Source organism: Centropristis striata, chromosome 9, assembly GCF_030273125.1.
Source record: "Centropristis striata isolate RG_2023a ecotype Rhode Island chromosome 9, C.striata_1.0, whole genome shotgun sequence".
NCBI classification, from domain to species: Eukaryota; Metazoa; Chordata; class Actinopteri; order Perciformes; family Serranidae; genus Centropristis; species Centropristis striata.
This window is the reverse complement of record NC_081525.1, coordinates 4569183-4584181: the sequence shown is the minus strand read 5'-3', so window position 1 is coordinate 4584181 and position 14999 is coordinate 4569183. Positions and strand designations below refer to the sequence as shown.

General features: G+C 38.9%; 1 protein-coding gene across 3 annotated transcripts in view; it reads left to right on the top strand.

The window, feature by feature from the left end:
• LOC131977359 (importin-13-like) overlaps positions 1-14386 on the top strand; it is a 47425-nt gene extending 33039 nt beyond the window's left edge. For 2 of the 3 annotated variants that reach the window (XM_059340614.1, XM_059340615.1), the window contains exons 17-23: positions 76-172; positions 5968-6020; positions 8724-8790; positions 8961-9019; positions 9164-9253; positions 11298-11479; positions 12179-14386. In XM_059340614.1, the coding sequence (XP_059196597.1) occupies positions 76-172; positions 5968-6020; positions 8724-8790; positions 8961-9019; positions 9164-9253; positions 11298-11479; positions 12179-12275 (645 nt within the window). In that variant the 3' untranslated portion in view covers positions 12276-14386. Of the gene's footprint in view, positions 1-75; positions 173-5967; positions 6021-8723; positions 8791-8960; positions 9020-9163; positions 9254-11297; positions 11480-12178 lie in introns of those variants that run through there. The other variant, XR_009394885.1, reaches the window with a different exon arrangement.
• The last annotated feature ends 613 nt before the right edge of the window (positions 14387-14999 follow it).

Below are 14999 nucleotides of genomic sequence, written 5' to 3'. Positions count from 1 at the left end.
TTTCCTTCTAATAACCTAGTTTCTTGTGTGCGAGCGAACACAGCAAGAGTCTGATGTGAAGTCCTGCTGTTTCAGATGGTGCATATCTTTGCCAGTGAGACGGACCACTTCCCACCCATCAAGGCTCTGTTTGAGCTGGTTACCTCGGTAACGCTGTCTATCTTCCAGCAAGGTAGGGGGTCCAGCTGGGGGCGGGACTGTGAATACTGTCAAGTGTGTCTCTGTTCAAATCACCTCTGAATGTGTTTGATTTCACAGGATACAGACTTATATGTTGGTATAGCAAAGGACAAGAGTGAAATTGTAAATACAATTGAGTGACAAGAGTGAAATTGTAAAAGACATTGTTAAAAAATGTACTTGAAGTCTGATGTGCTGTTCTACAAGTCTGGGGCCACAAATAGGAAAATGACAAAAGGTCAGAGGTCACTGGACTCTTGTCACAGTTGGTCTTTAAATGTTTGCTCTGATTACTGATTAACGTAAGTGGAACCAGAAAGTGGTCTGTCTGCTCGATGTGTTGAAGTACCAAAATAATCACTTTATAAATACAGACTTCTGTTATCACTGATTATATCATCTTAAAGGTCTTTACACACCAGGGGTGTTTTTTTGTGTGCTGTTAAATCACACTGCAGTACATTTTTTTAAACGTTGTTTTTGCCACGAGTACTTAAACACAGCATATGAATATTAGGCTGCAAAAAAAGCCACTTTTCACTCGAAGGGAGGTTGATTTTTCAGAGCTTTCACACCACAAATATGCAGATAAGCCAAAGTCTGAACTATGATTGCAAACTTTGGTAACGCTTTTTATTAAGGTCCTTGTAATAACCATTAATTAACAAGTAATAAGGCATTGTTCTCGCTTTAGATCCCTTTAGCTGCAAAAAGCATAGTTAACTGTTAACAAGTGCATAGTTAACTTATAGTTAACTTATAATAGATGAGCAATAAAGTATATTTTAATATCAATAAGCAAACAAAAGATTAATAAAGGCATGGCAAAGACATAATGGGTGGGTTATAGGTGTTTGTAATGCTGTTATGAAGAATTATAAGATACTCATGAGGGTTTTATTAATGTTCTTATTATACATCTCTTATAGCCTGCTATTAGCTGTAATATAATGCCATTATTCACACTTACATAGGCTTATAAACACACAGTAATGTTAATAAGCATCTTGTAAGGACTTACAAGGGCCTTATTACTTGTTAATTAATGGTTATTACAAGGACCTTAATATAAAGCGTTACCCAAACTTTATTATCTCCTTTCAACCTTGACAAAGGCAGCACATGCCAGATCCACTCTTTTAGTTGTCATCTTTCAAAATAAAAGCCCTAGACATTTTTATTGCGCATTTCTTTACCAGAGGGACCACAAATTCACTCAGAGCATTTCACTAAAAGGAAACTTAATTAGATAGCTCATAGGCTGTACAATAACTTACTTCAGACAGATGCTGTGGGCCAAAAGGATCCGAGTAGTTGCATTGAACAAGTGCTGCAACACTCCTGGTATAAATAGTTTTGATCGGCAAAACTTTTGCATTTTTGTGTTGTTTGTTTGTCACAGCCTTGTTGTGTAAAGGCCTTAAGGATTTTATGGTTTGCTTTAAAACATGTTGCAATGTTTTCTGTATTCATCAGCGTAGTATTTGCTTATATCATTTTTTTAAAAATCTGTCTCATTTTACTGTTTCAGTGTTTGGGCTGCATGAAAATGACTTTAATTTTGTAAAGTGTTAAATGTTGATCAGAAGTTTCTTAATGTGCGTGACCCCGGGCCCTGACCTGCTGGGGCTTTTTCACACCTGTAGTTTTATTTGGTCTCGTCTGAATCGGCTCACAAGTTTGTAATCTTTAAGCACTTTCCCCTTGGTTCGGTTTCTTCTCACACAGAAATATCCAATGCCAAAATGCATCTCGGTGAAAACTTTTACTCTGCTAATTGGTCAGATGTGTCTGGGCACGGCCATAGCTCATCACTACAGTAATTATCTGGGAAATATACCAGGCAGAAGAAAAAGTCCAGTGAGAACGTTTTTTGCCAGTTACTTTTTTCTTCATCATCACAGTGTTCTTTTTGGCGGTCTGTTTTTTGGGGTTTTTTTTTGTCTTTTTTGCAACCTGCATGCACGCGCATTGTCAATGTTTGTTTAAAAAAATAATTGGTCTATTCGTTATTCGATGCTATAAAACGGAGATGTTACATCTTGATTAACAGCTTGTAATATGCTCCAATTATGCCGGCCAAATGCTTTGGTCAGGAGATGTCAGTGGCATATCGGGGATATTGTGGCTTCACTATTCTGCCCTACAAAGACTAACTGCAGTAACTACATTTTTGGACGAAATTGAGTTATAACTAAAAATGAACTCTTTTTTTTGTCTTTTTTATCTTATGATAAAGTTTAAGATTTAAAGTTTGCTTTATTTCAGAGAAATAATTATATAAAAAACACAAAATCCAACTCAAAACCAAGCAGTAATTGCACTTACCACGGTCTGCTTTGGATATATATACTAATTTGAACAGAAAAATAATCGTAATTATACGTTTATTTAAAAGGGAAATTATTATCTAGATAGTGATGAAGTTAAAAAAGTGAGATAAAATGGTATTAAGACTAAAATATAAAATTTCTTTATAATATTGAGGCTAAAAAACGTAAATCTGTGAATAGAGTTGTTAAATACACTGATAACAAAATCAATTTGAAAATGTTTATTCACTGAAAACTGAATATAGAAGCTGAAAGAAGACAACTACATTGTATTTACTGCACTCTATGCATTACTATTATAACCCTTTACAGCGAAACCAGTGCAGTAACTACATTTTTGAGGTCAAAGGTCAAATAAATTATCATGATTTTTTAGCACAAAAATGACTTGATCAATACATGTAGTAATATGTGTCATATAACTTATCTACGTATGATCGATTTGGCTGGCCAGTTAAAACATGTTAAAATACTTTAACCCATTAAAACTGGGAAAGCGGATACGTCGTTTTTTAGTATTTGTAATTTTTTCCCACCTATTTTAGGTCTCTCGGCCAATGAAATGCATCAGAATACATGTGGGAGTGTCGCAATGGAACATGGGACTTTTCCAGAACTTTGAAATCATCACCAAAAAAAGACACAAAATGACCAAAAAGCACACAGAATTACCAAAAAAAGACACAAAAGTATTTAAAAAAGACACAGAATTACCCAAAAAAGACACAAAATTATTAAAAAAGACACAAAATTACCAAAAAAAGACACAGAATTACCAAAAAAAGACACAAAATTACCAAAAAAAGACAGAATTACCAAAAAAAGACACAAAATTACCAAAAAAGACACAGAATTACCAAAAAAAGACACAGAATTACCAAAAAAAGACACAAAATTACCAAAAAAGATACAGAATTACCAAGAAAGACAGAATTACCAAAAAAAGACACAGTATTACCAAAAAAAGACACAAAATTACCAAAAAAAAGACACAAAATTACCAAAAAAGACACAGAATTACCAAGAAAGACAGAATTACCAAAAAAAGACACACAGTATTACCAAAAAAGACGCAGAATTACCAAAAAAAATTACAAAAAAAACCTTCAGGTTTTAGGGGCTTATTTTAAAATCATTCAAAGGTTTTCCAGGCATTTTTTCCAGGCGTTTTAGGCCTAAATGGGTGAAAGCAGTTTTCCTCAGTTTTACCCTTTGCGTAGCTACTGCAGTCAGGCTTTGTAGGGCGGTATTGTGCAGTGGGAAGGACGAGGAGATACGTCTGCAATCGCACTGAGGGGAAAAACAAACTAGAGTATGATTTCACAAGACTTAAAAGCTCCACAGGTGTGAAAACACCCTTAGGTTCTGATGATTTTCCCTCAATATGAGAAGGACATGATGAGATGATATCATTTTATCCGCCACACTCTGGTTAGGACACTTGTACCAGCTCTGTCTGCTGCTCCCCTTCCCTTTGTGTTGTCCCTTCTTTCCTCTCCTCCTCTCCTGCTTTGACTGGTTTAGTAATGGCTGCCTCTCCTCCTGCCTCTAAACTCTTTCTTTTTTTGAGCAGGTGCCTTTCAGTAGTCAGTATCAGTACAGGAGGTCACTGCAAAGTGACCACTAGCTTATTCAGTTGGCTGGCATGTGACATAGCAGGGCGGGCCGATTCAATCCGACCGCCACCACTGCTGCTGTGCTAGGATCAGAGTCAGGCTCTCCTCAGCAGCCCTCTGAATAAGCCCTGTATCTCTAGAGGGGTTGTGTGTGGACGAGGGCTGGAGGGGAGCATTGAACAGGAAACTTGTTTGGAGTCTGGGAAACAAAGCTAACGCTGGGCGCTCACTACAGACGATTGCTTCTGTTTCTGTTTGCTGTTGGAGTCACTCCAACATCAATCTTAAGCCATCGCAGAAATCCATGTTTGAAAGTCAGAAATCTCGATGAAGAAGCTCCGAAAGGAAACGTGTGTTCAATTGTGCATCATTTGCAATCTTCTATCCCAGGGGTCCCCAAACTTTTTCCGGTGGGGGCCACATCAGCTTTTCTTTCTGTGATGGGGGGGCCGGGGTCAGTCTATAACAGGAAATGATATGGGCCAAAGTGACCACCAGCGTTATTGTGTTAATATAACGACCATTTGTTGGCCTTGGCACCACCTGTTGGTTTGCAAAAAAGTAAGAAAAAGTCTTCACATGTTTATTTGAAGTACCACAGATATTCCTTTTATTTTGTAGAAAATAAAAACACAAGCCGATGCCAGTTAACAATGAATAATTAATGATTTTGTAACAGGTACAGGTGAAAATAGATTTTGCATTCAGAATCTATTTTCCGTTAGCTTGCCTTGCCCGCGAAAACTTGGCGCTTACGGCTTGGCATCACATAGATCAGAATATACCATTGTGTGAGCGGGTAAAAATTAGCTACTACTGTAAATAATTCACAACTAAGGTCAATTTTAATTAGAATGCCTACCTTAACCCATTGAGGCCTGAAACGCCTGTAAAACCTCTGGGCGATTTTAAAATAAGCCCCTAAAACCTGAAGTTTTTCTGGAAATTCAACAGAAGTGTTATGTGTTAAGCTTATACAAATACTACAAAATGACGTATCCGCTTTTCAGGCTTCAATGGGTTAATCATTACATGTGGATATTTTATAAATAAATATATATTAAATGCAATTTAAAAAAAAAAACAGGCCATGTTTAGAGGGATTGTTTGGGATAGTTAAGTGGGCCGCTCCAATTGCTTTGGCGGGCCGGAAGTGGCCCGCGGGCCGTAGTTTGGGGACCCCTGTTCTATCCCTTAAAAACAAGTCTTGTAGTCTGTGTCCAGCATAAATGGAGGTAGTGATATCAGAAGCTGTCCTGATCTTTGAGTGTGATTCAATGGGTTCACCTTTAAAGCAAAGTGGATGTTATTGAGCAGCTCTGAATGGACCCTTGGCTCAAACCTCCTCCCCTGAGGCACATCCTGAGAGGAAATGTGTTGCTTGTTGTTTGATCACATTGATGCCAGTGGTGCCTCGTGGGAAGGAGGTAAATAAGGGGGTTCATTCAGGTTCGGTGCCTCTTTTCCTCCAAACTGTAACAGTAACAGAGGTGCCTCCTGGGTTCCCACTCCAAACCCACTTTTGTTTCTTTAGGTTTGTTCTTTTTCTCTCGTCACTTCTTTCTTTTTAGTTTTCTCTCCAAACAGACCCATGTCTTTGTCTTCTGCCTGTTTTTTGTTTTTGGTTGGTCTGTTCTACCAAGACTCTGCCAAAGCTTCATATGCCCCCTCCCCCCCTTCTCCCCTTCGTTCCTTACTCACGTGTGAATTATTTCAATGAAATATTTTTGAGTTCTCTTTTATTTCCACATGACTGTTGAATCTATTCAGTTGCTGTTTGTATATTATTCTTATTCTCTTATGATTTCTTAAGTTTCATCTTTATTATATTTTTTTAGGACCCAGGGATCATCCTGATATTGTTGATTCATTTATGCAACTCCAAGCTCAGGTGTGTTTTTGGTTTCTTATTTCATTCACTTTGGGTTTCTCTCTCTCTCTCTCTCTTTCTCTTTCTCTCTTTTTCTAATTTCTCCCTGTTTCTCTGTCCTCTTCTTCTCCCTCTCTACCTCTCTCTGTTCTCTGTTACTGGGCCCTAAGGTGTCCTATCACATAGGCCAGGCAGTGGAATGAAACGTGAGGGGAATGTTTGAAAAAGAGACGTCCGTCTCTCCTCAAACGCTTTTGATTCTAACAGTCACCTCACCACAGAACCTGCAGAACTCGTGTAGGGTTCTTACTGAAACCTGCAGGAAATAACCGGATCTGCTCATAAAATTATACAAAGCATTAATAACACACCAAGCCTTATCTTTTATGTTTATCATTCTTACTTGTAATGTTCGACTGGCCTTTTAAAATTGTTATAAATTCATGAAACGTTGATTAATTCCCATTTTGGGAATTTTATTCTTAGTTTTTTATTTCTAATAATACTCTGTAAACATGCTGTCACAGCAACATAAAGACCTTGTATTTCCAAAGTCTTCTCACTTGCTAAGAAAGACAAAAAAAAATGTTTTTTGTTTTTGTTGAATGACGGTGCATTTTTGACAATTATTATAGGTTATGGAAAGATTTCATAAACCTAAATGGCAGAAAAATTTCCTATGACTCACTGATAAATTAGGGCTGCTCTATTATAGATAAAAATTCTTAATCACCATTATATTTGTCAATACTAAGATGAAAAACAGTGGATTTTCTTTAACTTTAAATAAAATTTAAATTAATTACATTAATTAAATTAATATTTCATATAACTGATACATAAAAAATAAATGTAAAAAAAGATAACTAATATAAAATAATTTTAAACATATAAATAAAATAAAATAAAAAGAATATAAAAATAAATTAAATAATTGTATTAGATAAAAATAAATAAAATCAACTACATTAATGCATTGCCACAGCCACTTAAAAACTCCTAAAATGTATTTATATATATTCAACATATTCCAGTCAGTGATTAATAATTGTTTTATCTTGATTATCCTGGTTTCATAATTATTGAAAATCAAAATTGTAATCGTAAAACGGATTTTCTTTAACTTTAAATATAATATATAATATAATTTCATATAACTGATAAACATATAAAAAATAAATGTAAAAAAGATAAATGCATAATAATTTAAAACATTAAAAATAAATAATATAAAAATGAATAAAAAAATTAATTAGATCAAAATAAATAAGATCAATTACATTAATGCATTGCCACAACCACTTAAAAAAAACTCCAAAAAATGTATTTTATATGTATTCCATAATTATTGAAAGTCAAAATCGTAATTTAACTTATTAGTTAATCGCCTAGCTCTACTATAAATAATCCTATTGATTTATTTTACTGCTCAACCGGCTGCTGAGAAAATGAGCAATTATGCGTGGACATTTTGATATCCGATAAGATTATTTGGTAACACTTTATATTAAGGTCCTTGTAATAACCGTTAATTAACAAGTAATAAGGCCCTTGTAAGTCCTTACAAGATGCTTATTAACATTATTGTGTGTTTATAAGCTTATATAAGTGTTAATAATGGCATTACAAACACCCATGACCCACCTATTATGTCTTTGCCATGCCTTTATGAATCTGATTTTGTTTGCTTATTGATATTAAAATATACTTTTATTGCTCATCTATTATAAGTTAACTATAAGTTAACTATGCTTTTTGCAACTACCGGATCTAAAGCGAGCAACAATGCCTTATTACTTGTTAAGATTATTTTAACTATTTTAAGCACTTACAGCTTTACTCAATCAGTCTCCTTTTTAACTGTAAAGTCAACATCAGGGCACATTTGCTCTTTTAAAAACACATCAGCAGACTCAGCGCCTCAGATGAAAGTTTTTATTTGATGCAGCGCTCTTGGGAAGATGATGTAACGGCGTCCGTATCGGCGCTGTGGTCCCAGGTGACTGGTTAGTCTCTGAGCCCAGTCCTCCTCTGAAGTCATTCCAGCCCGGAGCCAATCAAAGCCCAAATGAATTAATATTCAACTAATATTAATCAGTTGAGACAAATTGGCTGATGGCTCTTCTGTTTTATATTTTTGTCTTCCGTCTTCATTCTTCTTCCTTTTGTTTTCTATCTTTGGATAGATCTGACCTTCATCTCTCTCCCTTTCCCTCTCTCCCTCTCTCCTCTCCTCCATCCTGAATGAGTTCATTATTACAAGATGATTATTTCTCTTTATCTGCACATGTTAATTACTTACACACTTCTGTTGCATATTCAATCCAGTCAACCAAAAACAAGGAAAAGTAATGTTTCAAATACAATTGATTTTGAAAGAAACAAAAACCATCATTGCCTTTAGTTTGACTTAAGTTTCCAATGATTTCAAAGTTTGATTTTTTGCAATTTGTTTGTTATACCTGCTGAGTTCTGCATTGGAGGATCTCTGTATGAGTTTGGATATAGTTTTTCCTAAAGAGATGGAGAGAGTACTACATGTAAAGCCTGGTAGTCGGATCTGTTCTCAGCCCTGTGTTGCTGTCAGATCCGGCTACCAGGCTGAGCGGGTATTGTTGATAGCAGTTTTTTAAGGAGCTTATGCAGTGGAATGTGATGAAGCAGTACCGATTGGGTCGGGCCGTCAGAAACATGCTCTGTTTAATGCCTTTATCTGCCTCTTAGGCCCTCAAACGGAAGCCCGATTTGTTCTTGTCTGAGAGTCTTGACGTGAAAGCAGTGTTTCACTGTGGTAAGTTTTGCACGTCGCTTTAAAAAAAAAAACACACACCCCTACACATAATTCTGGGTGTTTTGCTAGAGTTCCTGAGAATGATGTGCCTGTCAGTACAAAAGTACAAGCTGTAACTTACCATCCTTCAGGAGTTTATTTATGTTTCTAACTCCTTCCCCCACTTCTAGGAGTTCTGTCACTCAAATTTCCTGAGGCTCCGACTGTCAAGTCAACGTGCTTGTTCTTTGTGAGCGCGCACACACACACACACACACACACACACACACACACACACACACACATATATAACTTGAAACCCTTCAAAATATGCAAGTTTATTAAGAGTAATTTGGTTTTAAATGTGCTGATTGTCTCTGTGTTTCTGCTTCAGACTGAACTGTTACCCCACTGCTCAGATGTGCCTCCGCTGGCCAGAGTGATGCAGGAGGACGGAAAACTGTTGATCCAGGCCGTGCTGGAGGTGAGAATCAACACTTTTAAACAACTACAATAGGGGTGTTTCCATTACAGTCCAATACCTGGAATGAGGCGGGTCTCACTCGCCAAAACGCCCCTAATTTGAATAAGAGCCGTCCGGGGAGGTCTTTTGACCGGACTTTTTTAGGCCCTGACGAAGAGCAGGGACGTTTTTCTTCTGACGTAGTACTCGACGCCACGACAACACGCGCCATTTGTAAAAGCCGGCGAAGTAGCGAGTAAATGGTAAATGGACCTGGCGAAGTAGCGAGTAAATGGTAAATACTGGTGAATACATACTGGTGGCAGAGGCTACCCTAAACGGTGCCACCTGCCACCATTGGGAGTTCATTCACACACCGATGAATGCAGCATCAGGGGTTTGGGGGGTTCAGTTTGGGGTTCAGTATCTTGCTCAAGGATACTTCGACATGTAGGCTGCGACGGTCAGGGATCGAACCAACTGAGCCACAGCCGCCGAGCAGCCACAAGCGACAATAAACATGAGCCCTTTTCATTGTGTGGTCCCGCAAATCCGCTATATTGCTGAAAAGATCTGTGCCAGCTCTTCGCCTTAGGGCGTTCATAGTGATCCTGTTCATAGTGATCTCCAGCGTTGCAGAACAAGGTACACAGTTGCACAGTGCTAACAGGCTAACAGTTAGCTCTGTAGCAGTACAGTGTGTATGTGCTGCTGCTGCAGGAGGTGTTCACTTAGCGATCTCTGTTTGTTTACAACAAACACCAGACACTCTGTGCACAGTTAGCGATGCTGTTAATTTACGATCACGATTCTTATGATCAGCGGAGACGCTGTGCATAATTAGCCATGCTGGTTTGTTTATGATCAGCGGCCGTTGTTGTGCACAGTTAGCGACGGTTGCTACAGTTGCGTCTCCCGTGTTTAATCCGTCGTGTATGTGATCACGGATCACCGTCGAAACTGTTGCTAAGCGATTACGCGACGATCGAAAAACCACACTTCACCTCCAGAGTCTCTAAATCCCTCTGGGGCCGTTTTTTGTAATGGAGACACGCTGAGTGTGCTGAAATTTGAGAGGGCGTGGCCTGAGACTTTCCCAGCGGCCACTCTTCCCCCTAAAGGAAACACGGCCAATGAACTCTCATTTCTCACTCTTTTTTGCGCCCCCCTCTGGACAAATGTGGTAGTGTTTCCTTGAGCAACACCGACTTGTGTCGTAAAGATAAAGCTAGTGTGTACATTTGTTTTGGAAGCGAGGGAGAGAAAGATACCACTTAGTTATTAGTTATTAATTGACTTTTCATGTTCAAACACAGCTGTTGCAAGATGCACAGTAATAAGGTAATGTATCTATTAGTGGCTATAAAAGAGAGAAAGAAACCGCAATATGATGTTGGTAAAACAAAGTCGACTTGGTTTTAGACAAAGTCAAGTTTGTTTTAGGCACCAACATAAGTTCATATATTGAATACCACATCTCAACATATTTCATAAATAAAATAGGCATATTAGGTCCCTGTCTAGGAGAAAGATGGCCAATTCGGGATTGGTTTTGAATCCTTTCAAATCCCACAATTCTGTCTATTTTGACCAAGGTTAATCCATATTTTTTCGCGCTGTGCTTGCTTCTGTTTTTTTCTTTCTTGATCCTGTTCAAGTATCGGGCATAACCACAAAATATATCATAAAAATCACAACTCTCTACCAAAAAATCCTCTTGCTTCCTTTTAACTGGCTAACTTATTACTCACTTTGAAACATTGCCTGGGAAAACATAAAAGTGAGCTCTTCTCGTCTGCTCATCATAGATTTTTTTTTTTTTGTCTGATTTTGTGGGGATCAGACCTGCTTCTGTATTATAGAGAGGCATCAGTATTAAATTGAGGCTGTTTTATAACCAGTTACAAATTCTGTAAAACTTTAAACATTGACTCATCATTCCACAGAAAAGTTTCATCATTTTCCTGATGCTGCAGTCAGCTGTGTTATCAGACATCAAACTTTTCTTTCCTCTCTTGCTGTAATTAAGTCCCTGTTGTCAAAATGTCTCCCCCTCTGTCTCCAGGGCATCGGGGGCGGGGCATCTCGGAGCCTGATGGACCAGTTTGCAGAAGTGCTTTTCTCTTTAAACAAGAACTGCTTTTCTCTGCTGGCCGTGTGGCTGAAGGAGGCGCTGCAGCCTCCTGGGTTCCCGTCGTCGCGGGTTACCATTGAACAGAAAGACACCTTCTCGCAGCAGATACTCAGGTAACACTGCAGCAGAATTATCTACAGGCTGATTGGGTCTAGTGGGATCTAGTGCAGGGCTTTCCACTGGCATATGGAGGAGTCAGCCAGTGGGAAAAAATTGATGAAGATGTTTTCTCAATTTGCTTGTGTTTTCTTAACCCTTTATCGGGCGAAGAACCGTATTTGGTTCAGCGGATATTCAAAATGAGGTCCCCATGTCTCTCTGTGAGGTCGTAGAACCACACAGATTTTGGGTAATATTTCAAGAAAGAAGTTGCAAATTTACTAGATTAAAGTGGTAAAACTACAAGAAAAAAAGTCACAGATTTAAGAGATTTAAAGTGGCAAATCAGCGCCAAAAAAAAGTCACATATTTACGAGAAAAAATTGGGGAAAAAAGCAACTTTTTTCTCGCAGATTCACCACTTTAAGTCTCATAAATCTGCACATTTTTTTCTCGTAGATTTGCCACTTTAATCTTGTAAACTTTTCCCCCAAAATATTACCCCTCCCCCGGGTCCGTATGTTTTTTACACATTCTGGCTTTATGTAATATCCTCCAATATTCTCTAGAGTTGAAATTTGGAATTTGCAAGTATTTTAATGCCTTATTAAGGGCTAAGTTGCATTACTGTTAGCTCTCAGGGCCATCGTAGTTTGGCCTTACGAAGCTCTGCAGTGGTTCTGATTTTCTTTTCTGCTTCCTCTGTCCTGCAGAGAACGAGTGAACAAGAGGAGGGTGAAGGACATAGTGAAGGAGTTCACACTACTGTGCAGAGGGCTCCATGGTACAGAGTACGCCGCTGAATACTGAAACTCTACCCCTGAACTCTCAATGCCCAACCGTGACCTCTGCCCTCTGCGCCAAACAGCTGGATGCCACAAAATCACAGTTCTCACAAAACCCCCCCATCAGCGAAGATATCATGAAATGATTGTAATGATAAACCCCCCCCCCCCGCCCCCCCCTCCCCCGCCGCAGGACAAGACATGGAACCATTCCAGCACAGACCTGCCATCGGATTAATGGACAAACATTAAATCCCCGGTGGCTTTAGAGAGGCTGTCCTCTCGGCTCCAATATTTTTTTTCAGTTATAAGATCGATTGTCTCTCTCTCTCTCTCTCTCTCTCTCCCTCTCTCTCTCTCTCTCTCTCTTCTCTCTCTCCTTTCATTTCTTTGGAAATGCTTCAAGCAGCACTCCCAGCATGCTGTCTCTCGCCTCCTTCTATCTCCGTCTTGTTCTGCCTTTCTAGATCTTCCTGTGGTTCCTAGGTTGTTTCCTGGTGATTAGCATCCATATGAAATGGTAGTGGTATCGTACGTAGCTACTTGACATTATTTTTCAAAATAAATCAAATTAATTATATAAATGTATATGTATACACATATAGAAAGGTGGTGGTTGCCAGTCCTGCTGCTGCTAATGGGAAGAGAGAAGGACCAATGTCAGGAGGGGACTCTGCAGGAAAAAAGACGTCAATACAATATCATGTACTCCCAACCATGCCCCTGTGATCTCTCTGCATTTGCCAAATTTTCATGAAATGAAATGTTTTGTGAATTTGTCCCCTTTTTTTTGTTATAAATGCCTTTTTGGGGGGTTATGAGTGGAGAAAAACCACACAAACTGGACTTAAAACAGTCTGATTTCTTGCCCGGCCGTCTGTGTGCAGCAGGGCTGTACCTCATGTACATACAGTCCCACCCAGTCATACTGCAGTCTCCTCAGATTATAGGGTGTGGTTTCTAATGCATTGGTCCCTTAGGTGAAGCAGGACTGCCGAGAGTGAAGGCTAGAGGGGAAATTATAGTAGCTGGCAGCGAGAACGAGGCACAAGATGGAAACTGAGAAGGGAAGAGAGTGTTCGGAAGGGTGAATAATCCCCACAAAGGACTGCTTAGTCACTGTAATCGTGCAAAAATATTAATCAAGTTGTGCATATTAACAGTTATTGCCGAACACTTGTATTTGAGTGTATGCGTGTGTTCATACCTGTGTGTATGAGAGGCTGTGTGTGCACAGATGTATCTTTTTTTCCACTTGTTCAGTGCACTTATATTGGACCTACAGTACACATACCATCCCTTCCTCCTATCTTTTACAAACAAAGAGCTCAGTCATTTCTTCACAACCACACTCATTCAGACGACTCTTTTCTTAACCACTAACCAGGCACGTTCAGTATTTCACCGGCAATCACCCCCGCCCCCCCGTCTATATAACCTCCTTATCATCTGGAATGACCAGCCAGTGATAACCATTGACCAGACTCATCTATCTATTAATCCATGATTGACACCGCTTGTGAACAAGCCACTCAAATTCATCCATTCATCTGGGTCACTGCCTTGGAGAGGACCGAGAAGGATTAGAGAGTTCGGTAACAAAACATCTCTGAGAAAGTTAATTCAGCATTTTGCAACACTGACATCCCGAGCTCATCCATTACGCCACAGACATTATTAGCGAAGTGATGTGACGGCTGTAAAATAACCCTGTCTGGTGAATCAGCAGGACCGGTTGACATCTAATTACACTCGAAATGTACTTTGTGGTCTCTGATAAACTTTATCTCAGTCTAATCCTTCTGTCTTATCCGAGGTGCCTGCAGACATGTAGCATGTATGTGTTTCGTGGGGGGTTTCAGGGTTCAGGGGACTAATATTCAGTGTGTGAGACACTGCAGAGTGAGTTGGAGTGAGACTCCCGAGGCAGTGAGCTGTCAGGCCTCGGAGTCTGATTCGAACTGGGAATTATGGGGTGATCCTCAGTCTGTATTGTGGTTTCATTGTGAAGTGGGAGAATAAAACTGTCACATTTGAAGGAAAAAGTAGTAGGTGGAGGAGGGGAGGGGGGTATGAAATGTACATTGTTTTTTTTTGTACCTTGGCTTTAATTTATTAAATATATCTAAGACTGCAGATCCGGACTCTTCAGTGTGTGGGTGTACTTTTGTTCTGTTCTTTCAGCACTTCAATCAAAGGCGTGCTGTCTGCACATCCTTTCTGCAGATATTTTTCATTTCAACATCTCTGAAACAATTTCCACATCAAGTAGAACAGAACAGCCTGTCCTTGACTGAAGAAATCTTTAGTCGACTTATCGATTAGTTGATTTTTTTTTGGTCAGATCTTTCCACAATGAATCATACAAAAGCAGCATTTTAAACCTTGTGTTTACCAAAAAGTGCTCCTAAATGCAAGCCAATGTCTCTGTAGACCCGGAGACTGCAGATTCAGACCTGCAGTTCTGGACCCAAAGTTCTAGACCTCTTGTATTTTGCGTCCCTACTGGATGGCTGTAAAACTGCAACTAAATCAGCATCTCAAAATCCCTAAAAAAAGAGTGCTTAACTAATCAAAGTTTATATTTTTCAACCGTTTTACACTGCAAAAAAAGAAAAGTTGGGTGAACTCAAAATTTCAAGGCAACAAACTTGGATAATTAAACTAAATATTTTAAGTTTTGTTTTTGAGTTTGCTCAATTCTGAATTCGGATTTTTGTCAACTCAACTGTAAATTGTACTAACTTAT